Source organism: Mya arenaria, chromosome 13, assembly GCF_026914265.1.
Source record: "Mya arenaria isolate MELC-2E11 chromosome 13, ASM2691426v1".
Taxonomy (NCBI): Eukaryota; Metazoa; Mollusca; class Bivalvia; order Myida; family Myidae; genus Mya; species Mya arenaria.
In genome coordinates this window covers 50,589,536-50,610,886 of record NC_069134.1, presented here as the reverse complement: position 1 = coordinate 50,610,886, position 21,351 = coordinate 50,589,536, and the positions used below count along the sequence as shown (strand labels likewise).

At 34.7% G+C, this 21,351-nt stretch overlaps 2 protein-coding genes and 1 long non-coding RNA gene across 5 annotated transcripts; 1 reads left to right on the top strand and 2 right to left on the bottom strand.

Moving 5' to 3' along the window:
* Window positions 1-3,663: 3,663 nt before the first annotated feature.
* LOC128212928 (uncharacterized) lies at window positions 3,664-5,694 on the bottom strand. Its single transcript, XM_052918332.1, has 2 exons — window positions 5,590-5,694; window positions 3,664-4,936 (listed from the first exon to the last, which is right to left on the bottom strand). Exon 2 carries the CDS (start codon window positions 4,912-4,914, stop codon window positions 3,931-3,933), a length of 984 nt encoding a protein of 327 aa, XP_052774292.1. The 5' UTR covers window positions 4,915-4,936; window positions 5,590-5,694; the 3' UTR covers window positions 3,664-3,930.
* Window positions 5,695-12,086: 6,392 nt separating this feature from the next.
* Window positions 12,087-15,363, bottom strand: LOC128214451 (uncharacterized). Of its 3 annotated transcripts, none has more exons than XM_052920928.1 (2): window positions 15,242-15,357; window positions 12,087-14,713 (listed from the first exon to the last, which is right to left on the bottom strand). In XM_052920928.1, exon 2 carries the CDS (start codon window positions 14,706-14,708, stop codon window positions 12,999-13,001), a length of 1,710 nt encoding a protein of 569 aa, XP_052776888.1. In that variant the 5' UTR covers window positions 14,709-14,713; window positions 15,242-15,357; the 3' UTR covers window positions 12,087-12,998. The 3 variants fall into 3 exon arrangements, with proteins under 3 accessions (XP_052776888.1, XP_052776886.1, XP_052776887.1); XM_052920926.1 differs by having other exon boundaries at window positions 12,088-14,754; window positions 15,242-15,363; XM_052920927.1 differs by having other exon boundaries at window positions 12,088-14,754; window positions 15,234-15,335.
* Window positions 15,364-16,981: 1,618 nt separating this feature from the next.
* On the top strand, window positions 16,982-21,137 carry LOC128215572 (uncharacterized). Its single transcript, XR_008258038.1, has 4 exons — window positions 16,982-17,141; window positions 18,921-19,121; window positions 20,280-20,486; window positions 20,965-21,137. It is a non-coding gene; the product is annotated as an uncharacterized LOC128215572 (long non-coding RNA).
* The last annotated feature ends 214 nt before the right edge of the window (window positions 21,138-21,351 follow it).

Below are 21,351 nucleotides of genomic sequence, written 5' to 3'. Positions count from 1 at the left end.
TGCGTTTACCCCGTTTTACTACGACCTACTACGTTTCTCATCCACACCGTGGCTGCCGTGGCAAATTTTTTGACAGTTAAAAATTCGCGTTCCCCCGCGCTGTCTCACGTTTATCCCGTTTTCTCCAAGGTGGCCTGAAACGGGGCTGCCGTGGCCACCGGGAACATAGAGTTAACCTAGCATAAATAAGATCTAAGAAAATTATTTGTCCAGTGCATTCCTGACACATTATCGATTATTACGTTTGAGCTGTCGAAACAATAGAGAATTAAAGCACCCAGAAGGCATCATGTCTAAATACCATTTTCACGATCTTATATGCTTTCGGCCAATATGGTTCGTGACAAATTATTGGTAATTACGTTTAAGTTGTCAAAGCAATAGAACATTCAAGAACCGGAAAAGTTTCTTGCACACATTACTTTGTTTTGTATCATTCAGTTTTAAATATTAGAACGCGACTTTCGCGTAATTTCTAGCCCTAAGAAGTTCATAAGGGATCGCTAGTTCTCTCATGCGCCAGACAGTGTTTCAAAGTTATGGTTCAGTAGGTAAACCATATTACCGTCTACGTACAAAGATCGTTTTCCTTGTCGAGATTCGTTCACAATTGTCCTTGAAAAGGTTTAATACCATACAACACATATTTTTTTCATATCTCAAAGTTTCTTTGTGAATGCTTTTTGTTTAATTCTCCTGAACATGAGTTTTTGTGGTTGCCTTTTTACAGATGTACATTTGTGCCGAGAGTCATACATCACTTTGTGAACAATAAACAGAATTGAAAGCATTTCTAGCTTTTGTATTGCATCAATTTGACATTGCTCCAGAAATCTTCATAGACAATATTCAGGTCAGCTTTGAAACCTCTATCACCACCGGGACGTTGATAGGTTTTATGTAAGCCACTCTTGTCTTCAAGAGCTCTCAGCTGGGAATTACTGTCATTTTACTTTTTTTGCCTTTTTTTCTTATATATCATATAAGTTATTAGTCGTTGGTATCATATAGTGATCTTATTTCAAGAAAACTGCTCAAGAAAACTGTTCTTGTCATTTTGGCGATGAATGTAAAACTTATCTTTAAAGTTCTTGCAACACGGTTTTTTGGCAACGAGGTTTATCCATCTTCTTATTAATCGGTTTTCTATATCACTAATACGTTATTCAGTTAGTTATGCCTTTATGTACAATAATGTTTATATTATAGCTAAATGGCTTTTTATTTTATTTTATAAATTATGTGTGCAAGAGAGTACTTAAAGTAATTAAGGTAGTTGATTCTAACATTTATACACGAAGGAGAGTTCAGCACATGTTTTTAGAGTTCCTGTGACGGACAGGGAACACTTCAAGACTTTATTTATCATTAGGGGGGCTCCGACAGACACTCTTGGTATACTACCAATAATATTTTTTCTATAATGAATAAAGTATGCCTTAATTGCAAATTACGCCAATATACATGTCAAGAAAATCATGCTTTCAACATTTCACAGTTCACATTAGACTGCAGTAGCTCTAAAAACATCTTCAATTGTACAACAAACAAAACATAATAAAAGTTTTCATTTTGCTGAAAATGTAGACGGTAAATCACCAAATTTGGATACATCGTTTCATAAAACTAACACGTGTAATTTATATATATTTATAACAGTCTCTGAATTGCAAAATGCTCAGTGTTTGACCTATTCGTGAAACATTTTCACGAGAAACATGAATATAAATGTTGTTTTTGTTATACTTACTGAACTTGAGGCCTCTCAACACGCGTAGCCTTTACCATAATCTCCTGTGTACTACACAGGCCTAACAACACGCCTTGTTATTACACTAATACCACGTACTCAATACAGGGCTTTGATAACGCGCTGCCTTTTCACTAATACCCGTCCACTACACTGGCTTACAACACGCATCATCGCATTTACAATGGTACCCAGTATTATATACAGGCTTCACAATACATGCTGCCTTTACTCTGGTTCCCCATACACCACACAGGCCTCACAACACGCGTTGCCCTTAAACTGGTATCCAATACTATATACAGACCTAACAACACTCGCAACCTTTACACTGGTTTCCCGTACACCACAGAGGCCTCATAACTTAAAACACGCGCTGCCCTTACAATGGTTCCCCGAACATTACGCCAACCTCACAATACACGTTGCGTTTACACTGGTTCCCTGTGTACGGCGAAGGCATTACAAGACACTCTGCCTTTACACTGGTACCCCGTACTCTACACACAGGCCTCACAACACACGCTGCCTTTATAATGGTTTTTCGTTCACTACACATGCCTTACATAATTAGTTGCCTTTACACTGCATTATAAAGGCCTCACACCACTGTTTTCCCGTACACTACACCGGACTCACAAAACGTATTGCATTAACACTGGTGTCCCGTTCAATGTACAGGCCTAACATCACGCGTTGCCTTAACACTGGTTCCCCGTACATTACCCAGAGCTCAAAACATGCGTTACCTTTACACTGGTTCCCTGAACACTACACAGGCCTCACAACACGCGTTGCCTTTACACTGTAACCCCGTACACTATTCAGGCCTCACAACATGCGTTGTCTTTATACTGGTTGCCCGTATACTACAGGGAACACAGCCTCAAAACACACGTTGATTTTACAATGGTTCCCAGTACACTACCCAGGCCTCAAACCATGCATTGCTTTTACAATGATTCCGCTAACACTACACAGGCCTCAAACTACGCGTTACTCTAACAATTGTACCCGGTATAATATACAGGCCTCACAGCAACCGTTGCCTTTAAAATGGATCCCCGTACACTACACAGGCCTCAAAGCACATGCTACTTTTACAATGGTTCCCGTACACTACACAGGCCTCAAACGCGTTGCTCTAGGAATTGTACCCCGTACACTTTACAGGCCTCATAAAACGCGACGCCTTTACACTTTACCACTTCCAATATTCACAATACACCGTGTCTAAATGATAAGTGGACTCTTGCCTTGCGGTTAACTTTTTACTTAAATACGACCACGGCTTTTAAGGCGAAATAAGTGTAAATATAAGCCTTATAAATGGACGTACGGCGGCTAAAAGGTGCTTGCAAGTGTTGGTTTACGAAGTGAAGTTCATTTTTTGTAGTTATATATTAATCTGATTTGGAAAAGGGTGGATATTCTTAAAAACGAACGAACGTCAAAAGTGGCTGTCCAAATTTAGCATTTAACCATTTCAGATTTTTACGAGCATTCATTTCGTAAACCAAATCTTTTGAAACTTGACTAAGTATCTTTTTTAATACATTAAACACTTGGTGATTTGAAACTGGAGTAATACTTTCATATTTAAGTCATTTGCCAATGCTAAGAGGAAGTATGTAGATAATGTTAAATTATCATATTAACTTGAGTCATCAAATACTTTACTTTCAAATAACTAGGTTTTGCGTTAAATAAAACATTAACTGTAAAGTAACACCTATCATTTTTTTATGAAATTTATTAACATTTAAGATGTTCTAGGACATTCAACAATATATTTTTTCATTTCATTGAAACTAAAACAATATTTCGAAATTGTTAATTTGTCAATCGAGTATTTTTTGTGGTGGAGTTTTTTTAAATTTCGTTTATATTTTCGTTTATTAAGTTGCATTAAATCAAAGAACTCCCAGAATAACCTTTGTTCCACAGTATGAAAACCATACCCCAGTAAGGTTTACTTTTGTAAATATATGTTTGCAATTTTCTTAAAAGAAAGATTCTTCAGTTCCTCAAACAAAAATGTGTATTAAATTTTATTGAAAACATATTGATTCAAAATGTTAAAGTTTGTTTGCATAATTCGACCAAGCCTTCTATGATTTGTCTTCAATTTATCAATTGCCCTTGAACACCAGCGGATGTTGACAGAATGTACCATGTGTTTATAGTGTATCGGCAAGTTTATACAGTTGGATTGTCTGTGCGCTTGTACTGCTGCCTGACGCTACAAGTTTGGTCTCGTCCTGTGATATACATAAGGCAGTCAGATTTAGCTTTTCGACATCCAATGTCTGCAAGACCTGACCTTCAAGTGTTATTCGGCAAATTGAACTGTTCCTTTCACAAGAGAAAAGCACTGTATCATCAGGCCCCATGCATACATGTCCCGGACTTAGTATCCTTTTATCTTCTACAGTAATTATTCCACCTGTGTGAGTGTTAAACATGTACACTTTGTTGGAATCAAAATGTGTTAATGTTAATATCCCTAAATGGTTTGAATACGTACTAAAACTTTGACCTAATCCAATATTGATGAATGGAAATAGGATATCTTTGAAATCGGTCTCTTTTCCTTCAAAATCCACGACACGGACCGGAGCTTTGTCATCTTCGTATGTGCAACAAACAAACATTGAACAGTTGAATCTGGATACAGAGAAGTATTGCGATGATGTGGATACTTTCCTTATCAGTCCGATAGTGCTTAAATAATCCACGCTTAGAAAATAAAGCTGGTTTCCACTTGTAACTACAGCTTGGTTTTCTTTATAAACACAAATATCAAGGGGTGTGGTAAAAAATGTAAATGGTTTTCCAAGCACTTGCAGATATTCTCCCAACACTAAACACTTTTTGTTCGCATTATCAATAGCCACCAATCTTCCATCTTCCAGAAAGTCAATACCTGAGATTACAGGTACTTTGCTTTTCGAATGTTCTTTTACAAGGCTCATTTCATTTCTTTTTAATGCAACTATTTTTTTACTCAAGTTGCTCGTGTTGGCGTCCTCATCTTGATGTAAAAAGTCAGAACTATTGACTTGGACATTTGCATCATGTTTTTCATTGAACATATGTTCTGTGTTTATCGAAACTGACGTATCGACCAAGCATTGTTGTCGAAGATATTTCTCATGTTTCATGACTTTTGTTTTTAGCGATTTGCTGAGGATAAAGTATATAAGCCATTGTAATACATTTATCTGATCAGGGGTAATATTGGCCTATTTCAAATATGTATTGCGTTGTATATTTCTTTTGAATAATTTTTCTTCTTCTTTGATATTGCTCTCAATATTAACCAGTCAAGAACTAAAAACAATAACAAGAGTGCCGCATCAACGCGAGTCTGTTTTTGTCGCAAAAACACAATAATTACAGTTAGAATTATGAACCTTGCTATACATTTGCGTATTGTCTCTGGCAACATACATACCAAATTACATTTATATATTTTGAACAGTGTTTAATTATGGCCATAGTTGACATTTCATGAATAGCTTCCCCACAAGTGATCGTCACATTGCCTGGATACAGTAATACATACTTTTTTCATATTTTTTTTATTTATTTTTTATTTTAATTATTATTTGTTTTGTTCAAAATAGTGAATATATGTCATTTAAAAAATTATTCCACGTATTACTGTATCCAGGCAATATGACGAGCACCTTTGGCTTTACCCCTATAAATACAATGATTTTCTCGTGCCATGTACATGTCAACACATGTGTTACAAACAAGAAGTATAGTTGTATCCTATCGGTTTGAAAGTTAACCGATTAACACACTAAAAACACAACTGTAAGCCGACATACCTTTGTCCCGTATCTGTTTTACACTGACCCCAAGCCGTTCTATTAAGTATAGATTAAAATTTGAATCATGAGGTTTTGTATTTACCGAAAATCCTTTTCTGTAAAACGGTTGACCTACTGTCTAGCCGTGTAAATATATGGTGGCATATAACTGCCGTAATATGACATGATAACGTTCGTAAATTGTTTCGTGTCAACTACTTAGCTGTCGCGTTAATTATCAAGCTATCAACTTAATATTCGCAAACCTGTTCGATGAGACTAAAATTATAAGACTAAAAGCAGGCTTAAAAATGCCCCGGAACTGCCACCTTTTATCTTTTCATGCCGTACAAGACTAACAAGTTATCTTGTTATGGCTGGTGAATTCCACTAAGTAAGTTACATAGAAAATGGTAAACTATTATATATTATTATTATAGAATAAGTATTACCACCTATCTATTTATAGGTTTCCACTTAACACGAATCTTTATCTAGTTAACCAGTTCTTAAATCAATTTGTTACTTACTTAGTGGAACAAGCAAATGAAATCTAGATAACCAGCCAGTGCTAGAAGCCAGAAATGCAGTTATGGATAAGTGGTAACACGTATAGTTAACCAGTATTTATGCTACTTACTACGTGTAATCCGCATACCATAACCAGATAACCTGTTAGTGTCTGAATCTGAGTTAATTTACATGTATCTGGTAGCACGAACCTTATTTGTTTAACCAAATAGTATGTTTCTTATTAAGTAGAATTCGCAAAGCATAAGTCACTTGTAAACCTCTGAGTGTTGAACAGCATGAAAAGGTAACAGGTGGCAGCTCTGGAGCAATTTCAAGCAGTTTTGAGTCTAATGATATTCATCTTACTGAAATAGTTTCGCGAAGAATAACTAGATAGCTAGATTATTATCGCAAGCATAACGTGGTTAACACGAAACATTTTAAACGTTATCAGGTTGTCTTACGGCAGTAATATACCACCGTAGAAATCCTGAAACATAGGTTTACAAGTACGATGTGATAAACCTGCATGAAACAGAGCTTAATATCTGTTTGGTTTTACAATATTTAAACGATGTTTAAGGAAGTGTAAATCTACCCACTAACAGTACATGTAGAAACCAAGATAATGTTAACATTCCTATGGTTTGAACGTTTCGGGTTCGAATCCTGTTTAAGGATTTTTTTTATACTTTTATTGTATTAAATAAATTAGAAAAAACATTACATTGTATTCTTATACTATTAGTAATAGATAATAAGGTTCATTATATAATTAATCTTTAATAATTTCTATTTGTTTGTGATGTCTTTGTGACAAAGTTTTATCTCTGAAATACAAGTATATTAAAATAAACCACTTAACACTTTCAAAACGTAAGGGAATTTATTTACCAGAAATATGGCAAATCATTGAAAACGCCAGTTTTAAAAACAAATATGATACGATAACCATCCATATAGTCACTCGAGATGCATCGCACTTTAATTCTATAATTACGTCAAAATGATCTTGTCCGCTCAATCACTGAATAAACATTTGTCCAATCACCACCAAACTTGGTCGAAATGTGTATTTGCATGATATATCCGACAACAAACCATGAAAGTTTATTCACTGAATAGTTATCGCCATTTAAATATACGAATACCTGAAATCCCAATCGATATATATATATCGTTTGAAGCCTTTGTCAAATAATTAACAAATATGGTCAGAATATGTATGAGCATAATATTTCGGACGAGTTTTATAGACAGCCATATCGGTTTGTCATTGAAGTGTACGTCTTCAATTATAGAAATTTCATCAAAAAACGATCTTGTCAACAATTAAAGAAACCTTTGTCGCATCATTTAATTTGTCAGTATGAGTGTGGTCATTATTTCTCGGACAAGTTCAATAGCCAGCTATATTGATTGAGGAATTCGAGATTTATCGTCCTTAAATTACATAAATTACCTAAAATCAGTCTTGTCTGATCAATTTCCTAAGTAGCCTTTTCCAAATCATCACCAAATTTGGTCAGAATGAGCATGGGCAAAGTATCTTGGCTAGTTTTGATAGCTGCCTTAGTTACTCCAGAGTTATGGTCATAATATTGGCAATAAAATGATAAAGTGATCGCTCTCTTAAATTGGCTTAACGTACAACCATTTATTACCAAACTTGGTGTCCTAAAATTAGGACGGGCGTACTTTGGTTGACGCTCTTGATTTTATAGCATCTTTTTAAGCAAAAACGTTAAATAGAAAAGAGATCAAAGTCGATGGGATCCGAACCATTTTTCGAAGCGCTAAATTAAACCGTATCCCTTATCACTACACCAGCAACACCTTGTGGAATTTAGACAACGATTATCAGTTCCCTCAAGTTCCCTTCCACTTAGTGTGTGTCTACAGGTCCAATTCGACAGTTTCACATTTAACCCGATCGTGTTTGCCATTTTTCTAACACTAATACATTCATAAGGCAGCATCATTTCTTGCATACCGGACGTGTGTTTCCGGTCATGTGACCAGTGCTGGAAAACCCCATCTTACATACTCCATGTAAGATGAGTCACGCGCAACAACGCACCACTTCTTATTTCTTTTATTGTATGGTTTATGAAAACTATATAATGCCATTTCAATAAAGCGCAATCAAATATATATGTTAGCGAGACTTTTATTAACAATTGGAAATAAATCATCGTTGAAAACGCTTTTTTTAATTATTTAAAATTCCTGCCCTCTATGACGTCAGTAAACAACGTCCCACGCGCTTTTTGATGTTATTGTACAAAAGTTCGTTTTCTACGTCATTTTTTCCCCACAAATTCGGCAAGCCTCGTTACCGGCTTACGCACGTGCCCTCGGGTCGGATTTGTCTATCCTTTCCGGAAACACATGGTATATACTTAATATATTAGTTCTTAGGTTCGTGTAAAACCAATGTTTTTAACTGATTAATCTAGTTCTAAAAGGATGGTCGCTTGTGGATTCATAATCTTGTATTCTTAACACCACACGATTTCATGCTTTACGTTTCGACATTGCTTTAGAATAGCAGGCCAATACTCGTGCTGTGTATAACCCATGTGTGTTAACGAATAATTATGGGATTTTTTTTTTAACTTATGAGGTTTTAAATAATAACACTTCGACAAAAAAAGAAAATCTTGGTTTATCAAGCGCGAAAATGAATTTCAACAGGTCATATCGTATAAATCAGAATAATGCAGACTTTGAAGTTGCTGCGAACCTCATACGATATCTTTGAGTCCCCTGTACCCCGAAAAAGTCCTTGAATACATACTAAAATGGATGAAGCGGGTTGGTGTCGGGGATGGGGGTGGGGTCGTTCAGAGAGACTTACGTTTCTAATAAATGGTATGTTTATTTCGTGATAATATGAGCAGCACTTAAGTACAATAACTGACGCTGTAGGTTCTAAAACAAGATTGGACTTCTTGTGAAATATGTCGGCCTCAAGCAGATATCCGGTCGGCAACAAGTATACTTTAAAGTAGATCTTTAGGACACATGCACGACGCGCATCAATAGACACTAAGGCAACAAGTGGAAGTAGTTTTGCCTTGTTCTAATAAATAAATAAGAATAAATAAATCATCAAACTAAATGAAATCAGTGCATATCTCAATAAGCATCCGATATTCTTGATTCATACTTTATACAAAGCTTTCAAACTAAGTAAATACACCAAGAAAGACAATTTTACCTTGCGTATAATACTACCAATGGCTCTCGTCTTTGAAATTATTGTAAAAGTTAGGCATGCAATCACCATTTAGCCTCTTTCTCAAGAAGAACTAAAAGTGTGTTATTGGAACTTAAGAAATGTTTCTTGACAGTCTAAATACATACTAACCTAAGCAGATTCGGTAACTCTTGCATTATTTTATGCAAAATATGACCATTGATCGCCTTAGAATAGAATGTTAATATTGTGCGTGCAAGTTCTATAATTCCGTAGTCACTCAATATGTTTGATTGAAACTTAAAATCACGCTTTACATGTAATGCTCCTACTAAATCGTCACTTCTACTTGGCCAAATGTGTATGCTTTTGTCCCTGTAGTTATAACTCATCATAAAATGTGTTACATGGAATTGCTTGTTGACATACTTTTGACTTGTTAACAAACAAAGACTCTGATATATACTTCAAAAATAATGTTCGTACTTTTTGATGCGTTTAAAGTGTGATGTAATTAAAAAAATGACCTATCAACGTTAATAGTTTCTTTCCGTTTTCGATGATTTTAAGTTTGTGAGCCATTTTCCCTCGTCGTAATTTAGGCTTTAATTTATCATCTTAATACCAGGATTCCGATTTTGTTTTGAAAAACAAACAAACCTATAAGGGCTGTACTGTATTCATGTCGGTCGTTGCTGGTATCTGTTTAGCAGCCTTTATCTCGTTCGACGAAGTAACAAACTGAAGACCAAACGAAGACTTTTTGGGAAAGTGTGCTGTTAAATATGTGATTTAAAAAGATAAAAAATGTTAATCATTTGCTTTCATATTCTTTGGTTAGGTCTATTATATAATGTCAAATTCATAGTTTTCTCCCCTCGGCCCACACGCATTTTTGATTCATTTACAGACCTTAAATAGTTAACTCGTCCAATCTGTCTCAAAACGCGCAGAAGATCTAATATGTAGTAAATATAACTGCCGCCCTGACTTGATGATCAACTTGCGGGATAGAAAGTTCATCATTATGCGTGATTACAAGGGTGAAGAAATGCATCTGGTGGCGACTTACGGATTGTGTACCTCGTTGGATCTTTGTGGAAAATGTAACACACAAGCACTGACATTGCAAAATATGGATTGAGGAGCATCTGCAACTCGTTGTATTTGAAGTGTCCAGTGAGTGTTGTTACTGCTGATTTCGCTGCAACCCACATACTATCAAGTGGTATCTTGTAAGGCACGAATTTATGACGCCAAAAAGGCGGGGATGAAAGCTCCGTTATGTAAGGCTTAGAAGTGTCAATTATCGGGGCCATCTTCATCGGCGTCGTTGTCCGAAACTTAAAACTGGGCTTAAAAAATCCAGTATAATTAAACACATGCAATTCCGTTCAATAATTACCACTGACAATGTATGGGTTGGTATAAAGGCCTATTATCTTCGTTTAATTAATTTCTGTTTCAATTTCAATTTCGGGTTATACCCCTTTTTCGAATAAAAAATAGACGAGCGTTCGAAGTCCTGTCAGTGGTGCTTTAGTTTTTCAACTAAAGCTGAGTGCCTTTACTTATAATATATGTTTGTCACTGTTAAAATATACAAGAACAATGTCATAAATGAAAAACACATACATTTTCTGTCAATTATTTAACGTAACGTAATATTTTGCGTTGAATGCATATGTTTAAAAAGGTTGGCTTGACACTCATATTTTTCATGACCTCTTTAACTTTGTATTTAACCTTTCTTTAATCTTCAAACCTATTTTTTAGTAATCTTGTTCTGCCTGTATATTTTTTTTTTATCATCATTAACTAATATCATAAGTCTAATTGAAATAGTTTGATGTTGATAAAATATGGTATACTTAAATAAAGATACAAATATATTACATATAAAGTATTATGTTTTGTCCCCTAAAGACATTTGCGAGATTTGGTTCGTTAAAAAACCCCTGATTTATTGAAGAAAGAAAACTTGTTGCAATCTTATATCCAAAGATGCTATTCAAAATATGAACTACAGCAAAGATTAAATAGATCGTATGCTGTACTTTAAGAAATTAATTGCGTTAAAGTACCCATGACCTCAAATACATGTCAAGCCGTATTTCTTTCATATGCCGGACAAAGGCAATGTTATCGTTAATATTACGTAAGTATAAGTTAATTAAAGATTTCAATTTCGGCGATCTGCACTCCGCCTTTTTTCTGAAGATTGTCAAAAGTGGACTCTAATTGATTTGATGTTCGTTGATTTATTCTGCGTAAATTCATGCAGAAAAATGGAGAAATTCTCGATTGTGTTTGGCCACAAAAAATGCAAACTCCTACGGCACTGGCTTCTTATTTATCACATAGCATGTACCAACAATTAAGATTAAATTTTGCAGACTTGGTTGACCGTTGTTATAGCAATCGATTTCTTTCAGATTTATAAATATTACTTGAATATGCCATTCATTCTGCTAGGTTGGTTGTCATTTTAATGTGTTTTTTCGCATAATCCCACAACAACATGACTGCTGTCAGTTTAAGAATACATTGCTTTTAGAACTATTTCATTTGATGTTTTACAATAAATGCGCGAGATTAAAACAATGCTCATACATTGTATTATATGTAGGTGTATCAGTTACTGTTATGAAACTATCTAATTGTATTAAAAACATTGTTTTACATAACCCATTCTTAGGTTATGACAGGCACTAATGGAAAACAGTTTGAGGCTGCTCAATAGATTTCTTAGATAGGATTTTTATTGCCTGTGAACAGAAATGAAAAACAAGAACAGGTGAACCAGTCTAAATACGGAGTCATTTCGCTATCATGGTAAAAAGATAGTAGGATCAATGTCGCGAAGACCCCCTGTTTTAAGAGCGATGTCAAACATGCTTTAAATATGCTGTTATTTTACAATTGCAACACAGTTTCTGATCAATTATCAGGTCTTTTTTGTTTCTGACAACTGCACTTTGTCTAAACGTTATGTTACTTATTACTTAGTTAGGTAAGCTGACCGCTCATGATCTAAAGCAACGGTTCTCAGATGCCTGCAACTTTATTTGCCAGAAATATGTCTGAATATAGTCAATAACACGGCTACTGACACAGATTTTAAAACGTCATATGCGTCAATCGTTGCCTGATAATAATAGAAATGGCGAGTCAGATGTTTCGATTTGTTTGAACAATGGAGAGAAACTTGAACGAGAATGATAAGTGATAAGATAACATCACATAATATAATATAATAAAGCAATTGTAGTCAAGATACGAAAAACGACAGGTTGAAAATGGTATTCACCTGTCCTCAATATGGACCAGTGTGGTTCGAAACTAAAGCGATACGACTAGAAAATGTTAAGGAATTCTTGTATAAATTTATCTAATAAAACATGTTTCCATAATTTACAAATGAAATGAATAAACCATTTTAAGCAGAACAGCAACAATTTTTAATTTTACCTACTACTACTACTACTACTACTACTACTACTACTACTACTACTACTACTAGTACTACTACTACTACTACTACCACTACTGCTACAACAACTACTACTTCTACTACTTCTACTACTAACTACTCTACTCAAATTTATTCATACCGTTAAAGCTTTATTTAAGGTTTTCATTTTACCAATATACTCTAATCTTCGTTTGAACACTACATTGATATCATCTGTTCATAAGCTGTTTTCAATCCCTATTTGTTAAGTGTATAGGTAAGTTCATACTGTTGGATTGTTCGCATTGTTTCACTTCTGTTGGACACAACTAGTTTTGTTCCGTCAATTGATATGCATAAGGCACTTGGATGTTGCATTTCAACTTCAAATGACTGTAAGACCTGACCATCAAAGTTAATACGGCAAACAGAGCTGTTCTTTTCACAAGAGACGAGTACAGTTTCCTCAGATCCAATGACTACTTGTCGCGGACCTTGAATCCTTTTATCTTCTACACAAATTGTTTCCCCTGTGTGTGTGTTGAACATGTATAGTTTGTTGGAATCAAAATCTGTTAGTATTATTATTCCTAATTGTTCTGCATACGCACTGAAACTTTGATAGAATTCAAATTTGATGTCTGCAAATGAGAGGTCTTTAAAATCGATCTCGTTTCCCTCGAAATCCACTTCACGGATCGGCGCTTTGGCATCCCTGTATGCGCTACAAAGAAACCCTGAACGGTTGAACCTGGATATGGAAAAGTATGAAGCTGATGTGGATACTTTTCGAATAAGTCTGGTTGTGTTAAATTGGTCAACAACTAGAAAATAAATATAGTTCCCACTTGTGACTGCGGCTTGGTTTCCTTTATAAGCACAAATATCAAGTGGTTTGGTAAAAAATGTAAATGGTTGCCCAAGAATATGCAGATTTCCTCCTAAAACTAAACACTTGTTGTTCGCATTATCAAGAGCAACCAACCTTCCATCTTCGAGAAAGTCTATACCACTGATGAATGGGTCTTCGTTATCTGAGTATGTTTCAACGGACAGTGTAACCTGTCTTTGCAATGAAACTGTTTTTCTGATCACAGTGTTCTTGATTGGTTTGGTATTCTCGTTTTGATGTGAAATGTCAGAGCTATTAACTTGGACAGCAACATCATGCTTCTGTTGAATACCACTCTCCTTAAACATATGTTCTGTGTGTATCGAGAGAGAAGTACTGTCTAGGTTTTGTTGTCTCAGAAATTCTTCATGTTTCATGACTTTAGTTCTTAGCGATTTGCTGAGGATAAAACATTTATCAGTTAAACCTTGTTTGGAAGCAACATTTAAACTCCTTATCCACTGTTCCAATTCAACGTGAATATTTGATACTGCAGACAGTTCATGGTTCATTGAAGATCTAGCGTCTTTTGCTGCAGATTCAATTGCACTTAGAAATCCTTCTAGCTTTATATCAATCTTCGCACATTCTTCCGATTTCATCTTTAAAGCCTTTGCTCTAACTTCTTCTCTTTCCTTGAAACCGATTTCATTGAAGCTTCCAATGATTTCCTTTGCATTCTCGTTACAAATTGTAATCTGTTTTTGGAATTCTTCAATAGTTTTGTTCATGGATATTTCGTCAATTTGATTTGCATTTTTACACTTTTTATGGTCAATGAAAGCACATTTTGCACAAATCAAAACGTCATGATCTTCACAATATATTTCAACGCAGGCACCATGCAATTCACATTGGTCATAGTCAAACATGTCAACATCATCTTCGTCGGTTTCTTCTGTTTGCCAATCAACAATTTTGTGATCTGACATAAAGCCAAAACGATTGTGTTGAGAGGAACATTCTAAACATAGGAATTCTCTGCAGTGCTTACAGTAGAAACTAGCAGGTGTTGTCTTCTTTTCTTTACAGCATGGTTCGCAATGCTTTTGAACACGTCCATCGACATTATCCATCAGATCTGTTGAAACAAAAGCGTTTCCCCATTTGCGGCCATACTTGCTGTAAAAAGTTTTACTGTTGTTTTAACTGAATTTTAACCAATAGTGTATACAGGTAAATCATGATCTGGAAAATTCAGGGTCAGGGAGTCTCTAGCATGAATGTTGGCTCATACAGAAAACATTATGAAAGGTCACACATCATTTATCATCGTATACCAAATTCGCGGAAGTTATAGTGGAACTTGAAAATTAACAAATTATTGTTGACAATCTATTCAATATTACATTAAATTTAATGACCACAGCTTTAAGTTTAAACTTGACCCGAGGCATGATTAATCGAAACGTATGTTATAAGTATTGACAGTTATGGCAAAGCAAATAAAGGTCATTCGGAACCACATATATCATACAAAGAAAGTGTTCTTCGACAGTAATGTCAGTTGATACAACAGCTACACTGTCAACACCTCCTTGCACCGACATAAACGGAATTGAATTTCAATAGTTATTAAGATATATTTAATATAAGCTTACGAGCATACCTTCTGTTTTTCTTCCCCATGAAATCCGTTTTTCAATCAGCTTCCACTCCTTTGTATAAATCAAGTTTATATTTTAAACATACTGGATAGAACTATTTTCAGAAAATGAGAATGTGAACGTGTCAGTGTATTGATCTATTTACACGAATACTGATATCACATTTCATGATAAAGCCATTGTGCATACTTAAACTCTGAGTATTAAGGTGAGGTACACCTGCCGAACATAAGAAAGTTTTAAGATTCAAAAGGAATATTACATTTGTATCATAATTATTTTAAAACGTTTACAACAGCAGATGTTGCAAAAAATGCAAATATCAAAGTTAATAATGTTTCTTGTCAGCCCTATTATTTGAACAGAAATGTTTAGCAAATAGATTGTATTATGCAGTGAGATTAAAAAATGACACGACAGTTTAGTTTATACCGCTTCTAGCTAATAATCCGGGGTTCATCGGTCCAAGTCCCGGCACATCTGTTTTGAACATGTCAACTGTCTGTATATGAAACATTGTTTCCTAGCTGTTACACAAATAGGTACACTGAAGAGCCACTTGATTGTGACTTATACTGCTTTTTGGTGTGAAAATAAACATTTCTAGCACATCGTATAGGCATTTTCGGTGAATTCAGCCTGGATGAAAAATCCACCTGGCACCCCCCCCCCCCCATTGAAAAATCCGACCCTCGGGCAAGCTCGGCAAGCCTCGTTATCTGGCAACCCAGGTGCCCACAGGTCGGATTTTTCATGAATGCGTATTTTTTAACACAATATTTATTTGAAAACTAGAAATACTATGATTTCCAAAGAACATGCTGTATATTCTAAGGGCTTTTCTGAAAATTAATCAACTCTATTCGAATGCTACGTCCATTGGCGTAGATAAATGGAGGCTTTGTAAGCCCGGGTCTACCGCTTCTTAACAAATGAACATCTGAAATGTGCCGAAGGTGCAATACAAATGTATTGACAGTATTGTGAGGTGCATTTCGTCACGAACTTTCATATCCGAAATTGTATTTGTAATACATCAACATGATCTGTACACGTATGCAAACCGTTTTAAGACTGTCGGCTGCAAGCCGACAGTCTTTAGAGAGCGGTATTTCAGAAACGCGACTAGTCGCCTGACACGACATATTGAACATGAATATATTAATACACACCACCTGCGTAGCAACAGAACTACTTACGTGAATGTGGGGCGTCAAGTACCTGCTTATGTGTATTTAACGCGTTATTGCCTTTTTATGACAAACATTGCGTGTTACTCTTAGTATAGTTGTACCGTTGCAATTTGGTGAGTTTTATTGAACAAAATAATGAAAAATAATGAAAGTATAGCATTTACATACGAAGTCATTTTACCCTACATCCAATAGTAAGCTACACCACATGTTTGCACCCCGTGTGACGTCACACACATCCCGGCATTCAAGACTGACCAGGCAAACCCCGGCAAAGAACTTATTTTATGAATGAAAGCTATTAAGAAATAAATCATACGCGGTTAAAGAGTTCATGTCATGTAATATTTTGTGAAATAGCTTTTATGTTTCAAATGATTTTTTCAGCAGCAATCGAACTATTGTATTTGTTTGAGTAAATTATTTGGATTATACTTATCACAGTGTGTCAACGTTATGCCTATTGTTATTTTGGACTATAGGGTGTAGTTTTTAAAGTCATACACAATATGGCGGCGATTATGCGGAAATGAAATTGAATGTTACTTCGAACACGTTCTTCTACAAAATAACCGACCTGTATTTAGTGCTATTGATTTAACATCAGTCGAAGCAAAAATGGCATCAATGTATGCGTCTAAAAATGTTAAATTTAGATGGAGACAATCCAGAAAGAGCTGCCAGGAAGTGATCGATTTCGGACACGAAGGTACATGAAAATTAGTCTGAAATAATAGACGTGTTATACAGGATTCTTCCAATACCCAACGTCTAAACGGTTTTGTGCAAAAAGCGCGGGTGTTTGAAAAATATTGAAATTGTATTAAGTGAAGTATTCTATGGTTGAAATGGATAATAAAGTAAAGATTTATATTCATATTTTACCATGGAAGTGCAAAGCTATTTTGCAAAAAAAAAAACAAGCATTTAATGCATTAAAACACATTATTCACCTTTTCATTAAAAGGAAAGTTGACTGACACAGACAACAATTATGCCAAGTGGAACAACTTGACCCAATCGTAATAATTTGGCCACCTCCGACAAGCTTCGAGATAATACAATCGTAACAACTCGGCCTTGGCCAAACAATCTGAACACCTCAGCCAGTATCCAACAGGGATTGACTATCTCGAAGCTTACCGAAGATGGCGAGTTGTTACAATTCATGGCCGAAATGTTCCGATTGTTGTGAAATTGTGAACTGCAGTCTTGCAGGTGCCCTTCATGTATATTTTGTTATGTTTTGACAGAATGAAATGAAGAAAAAACCATCAAACTCATAATTATTTGCTTGATATTACTTTTTGGTTACGGAATTTATATAAAATAACATTATCTGATAATATTTCTTGTTTTTATGATATGTTATAGATGCAATATGCTTTAACCCGGAATCCCGATCGGAATAACTACCCACTGTTCGTACAAAACAATTTGTACGTGAAGGATTTGCTGTATCAAATATCGTAAAACAATCTGTCAACGTACAATTATTTGGACTAGAAGGTACATCTAGCTGATCTACATCTCTTAGTCTAAATATTTGTACGTTGGCAGACTCCATTTATATTAAAAAAAAATGTATATATTTATATATATATATATATATGGCAAATCCTTCACTACAACATCTTCATGTTACTTTCAATTCAGAGTTGATTATTCACTAAAATTATTTCGCATTTTTAATTGTTGTTTAACCTGAAACGTCTCAACCATCAAAAAAGAACATATATGCTTCAATAGTCTAAAAAAATAGACGTGTTGTATGGGATTCTTTCAATCCCTTACGTCTAATCGGGTTTGTGCAAAACAGGGTGGGGGTTGAAAGATATTGAAATCGTAGTTAGATAAGTATTATATGTTTGAAATAGATATTAAAGGTTTTATATTCGTATTTTAGTTATTACCATGTAAGTGCAAAGATTTTTTTCACAAAACAAGCATTTAATGCATTTAAACACAACCTTTTTACATCTATGTAAATCTATGTACCACAGCCTTGCAGGTGATCTTCATGTATAACAGTTTATATCTTTATGTTTTGACAGTATGAAATGAAGAAAAACACTCATCAAACTCATAATAATTTGTCAGCTTTTATTTTTTGTGTACATAACTCATATTTTAGATATATTAAAAATTGTATGTGAAGGATATGCCATTTCAAAATTTGTAAAAAGATCAGTTCAGTTACTATTATTTGGAAACGATTGGACAAGTGCTTCAAGTGTTTGATTTATTGTCTCTATAATGTATAATGCACCTGTCAATTGTAGAGCCAACCTGGGAGATGCCTAAAAATCAGTTACCCAGTTAGCTCAGTTTGACAGATCTCCATGCAAGTGTTCACATGGTCGTGGGTTCAAGCACCATGCCAGTAGCATCTTTTCTCAAAGGTTTACTTTAGAACCCATCATCCAGGAGTAAACAGTTATGATTTTTTATTAAATATTACAGGCCATGTTCTTTTGTAAACTTTCAGATTGAGAAGTGCCTGGATACAAGGCTAGTATTGTTAAAATCATCTGATACAATCAACTGGAACAAAGCTGAAATGGCTGCCTGACCTGACTTAAAAATTGGATGGCAGTATCAGACTAGAAGATTACAAGTATTGAGGTGGACAAAATGAAACCTGAGCCTACCAAAGCTGACAGATTGCACAAGAAACACATAAATGCAGGTATTTACTGAGATATTGTAATTATTTTTTGAAACTTCTCATTCATTTAGGAAGTTCAGTTGAAACAGAGTTGGCAAAAAAATGAACAAAGGTATATACATTTTGAATTCTAATTCAAATGAGAACTTTACTGGCCAGCACAGAATGGTAAAATGCTAGTCTACCAATATAAATGTGCCTGGTTCGAATCAGTAAAGCTGATGAATGTAATGGTTATGTAGCCAGGATGTGAGTAGGTCTGCACTTGGCTGATAATGCATATCATATGTTTAAGCTGCACTCTCACAGATTGTCTGTTTTACAAACTCTTTTTTTTATTTCTTGGTCTTGTAATGAATTGTTTTATGCGAATTTCTGAACACTGGACATAACAGACAACTGGAAAAAGGGGATCGCTGCTTTTTTATATTAATTCAGTCAAAAAAGACAACTGAAAATATTGGAACGCTGTTTTCTTATTTTAATACGGTCAAAAGATGATGTTCTGTGCCAAAAATCTCATTATTAGTAAAGCGTTAGTAATGCTTTTAACCATAAAACCAATAGTTACAAATGTAAATATAAAAAACATGATCTTATCTTTTGTCAGCAGTCTTATTTCATCAGTTTTCATACTGCTTTTCATTAGCTTATTCCAAGCCAAAATGTAAAAGAAGTTGTCAAAACCTTCAATCTGTGACTGAGAGTGCAGCACTCTTACAGATTGAATGTTTTGACTACTTTATTTATTTTTTGTCTTGGAACGGGCCAATTTATGTGAAAATGCATGTTAACCATTCATATAAGATTGCTGACAATAAAATGTTTATATTTAAGTTCAAAATGTTTTATGCATTTTTCTTAAACCGTTAGTAACGCTTTAAGCCATAAAACCTTTGTTTTCGACCTGAAATATGGAAGTCTGCAATCTAATATTTTGTCAGTAGTCTTATATCACTGGTTTGCAGATATTTTAGCAAAAAATAGGTCATTCCAAGACAAAAAATACAAAAGTTGTAAAAACAGTAAATCTGTGAGAGTGCAGCTTTAAATGACCAAATGTTTTGATTTGGCTCAATTTTCACCTAAAATCTTATAGTTTTGTGGCATCTAAATGGTTTGTTTTTAACAACATTACATGTGCATATGTATATATTTGTTCTTAAATTTGTAATTTAGATTGGAAGATTCATTCTCTGGAAAGTAGAAAAGGGCATGTTACATACTGTTATCACTGCCATGACAGAAACCATATTGAGGAGCTGGTCCACCTGTAGGAAGAATTGCGCTATTGGTTGGAGCAGCACTATTACCCAGCCATACACCAGCACTTAGTTTGTCATAGGGAGCATTTCTGAGCAGTTATGGAGACCACTAACTATGCAGGTATGTCATAATCAAAATCTTGGTTTATATATTTTTTTATAATTTAGCATCTGTTGAGAAGAAATTTATTTCTAGATTGGAGGCACACACTATAGATTGATGCCCAAAAATATATTTCTTATTTTAATGCATTATCATGTCTAACTCATTTGACTTAAATGATCAAAGCAAAAGAAATGCAAATGATTAATCTGCAGATATACAAATGTAAGCTTTTTTAACTGGGGAAATTGTTGCCACTTGTCTATTAATTAAAGAACACATTTATAATTAATAATGTTTAATCTGTACACAAATCATATGCCTTCTTTGTTTTAACCATCAATGTCAAAGAGTCCAGCATGATAATGCATTAAATTGAAAAAAAATGCATTAATTTATATGAACCCTTTAAAACAAAGACATTTCCTAAATCCAATAAAAATAATTGAATATTGATGCAGAGTTCAGTTAGAATATAATATAACTTTTTTTGCAGTTGTTGCAGTGAAACTTGCACCAGTGTGTTTTCTGTGGAGATAAAGAGATAGTGTCCAGCAATGAAGACCCAACTCAAGATCTGACCTTGTAAGGCCAATATGAAATAACTGTGTGGGAAAATGGGAAAAACCTGCAGTCAGGAATGCACAGAAATCATCAAAAGAACAGTGATTAATTAATAATGAATAACTTGACATTTATTTTGTTTGACATATTTATTCATGGTGCAGTGAAAACATTCTTTTTTTCTCATGGTTATTTAAATTTAGAATTGATAGGAGGGAACATCACTATTTAGTTTCATGTTCATAGTCAGATCAAAACCCATGTACATGCCCAAATGAGCATTCGAAAATATCAAAATGGTACTTGTTGTATGTAGTGT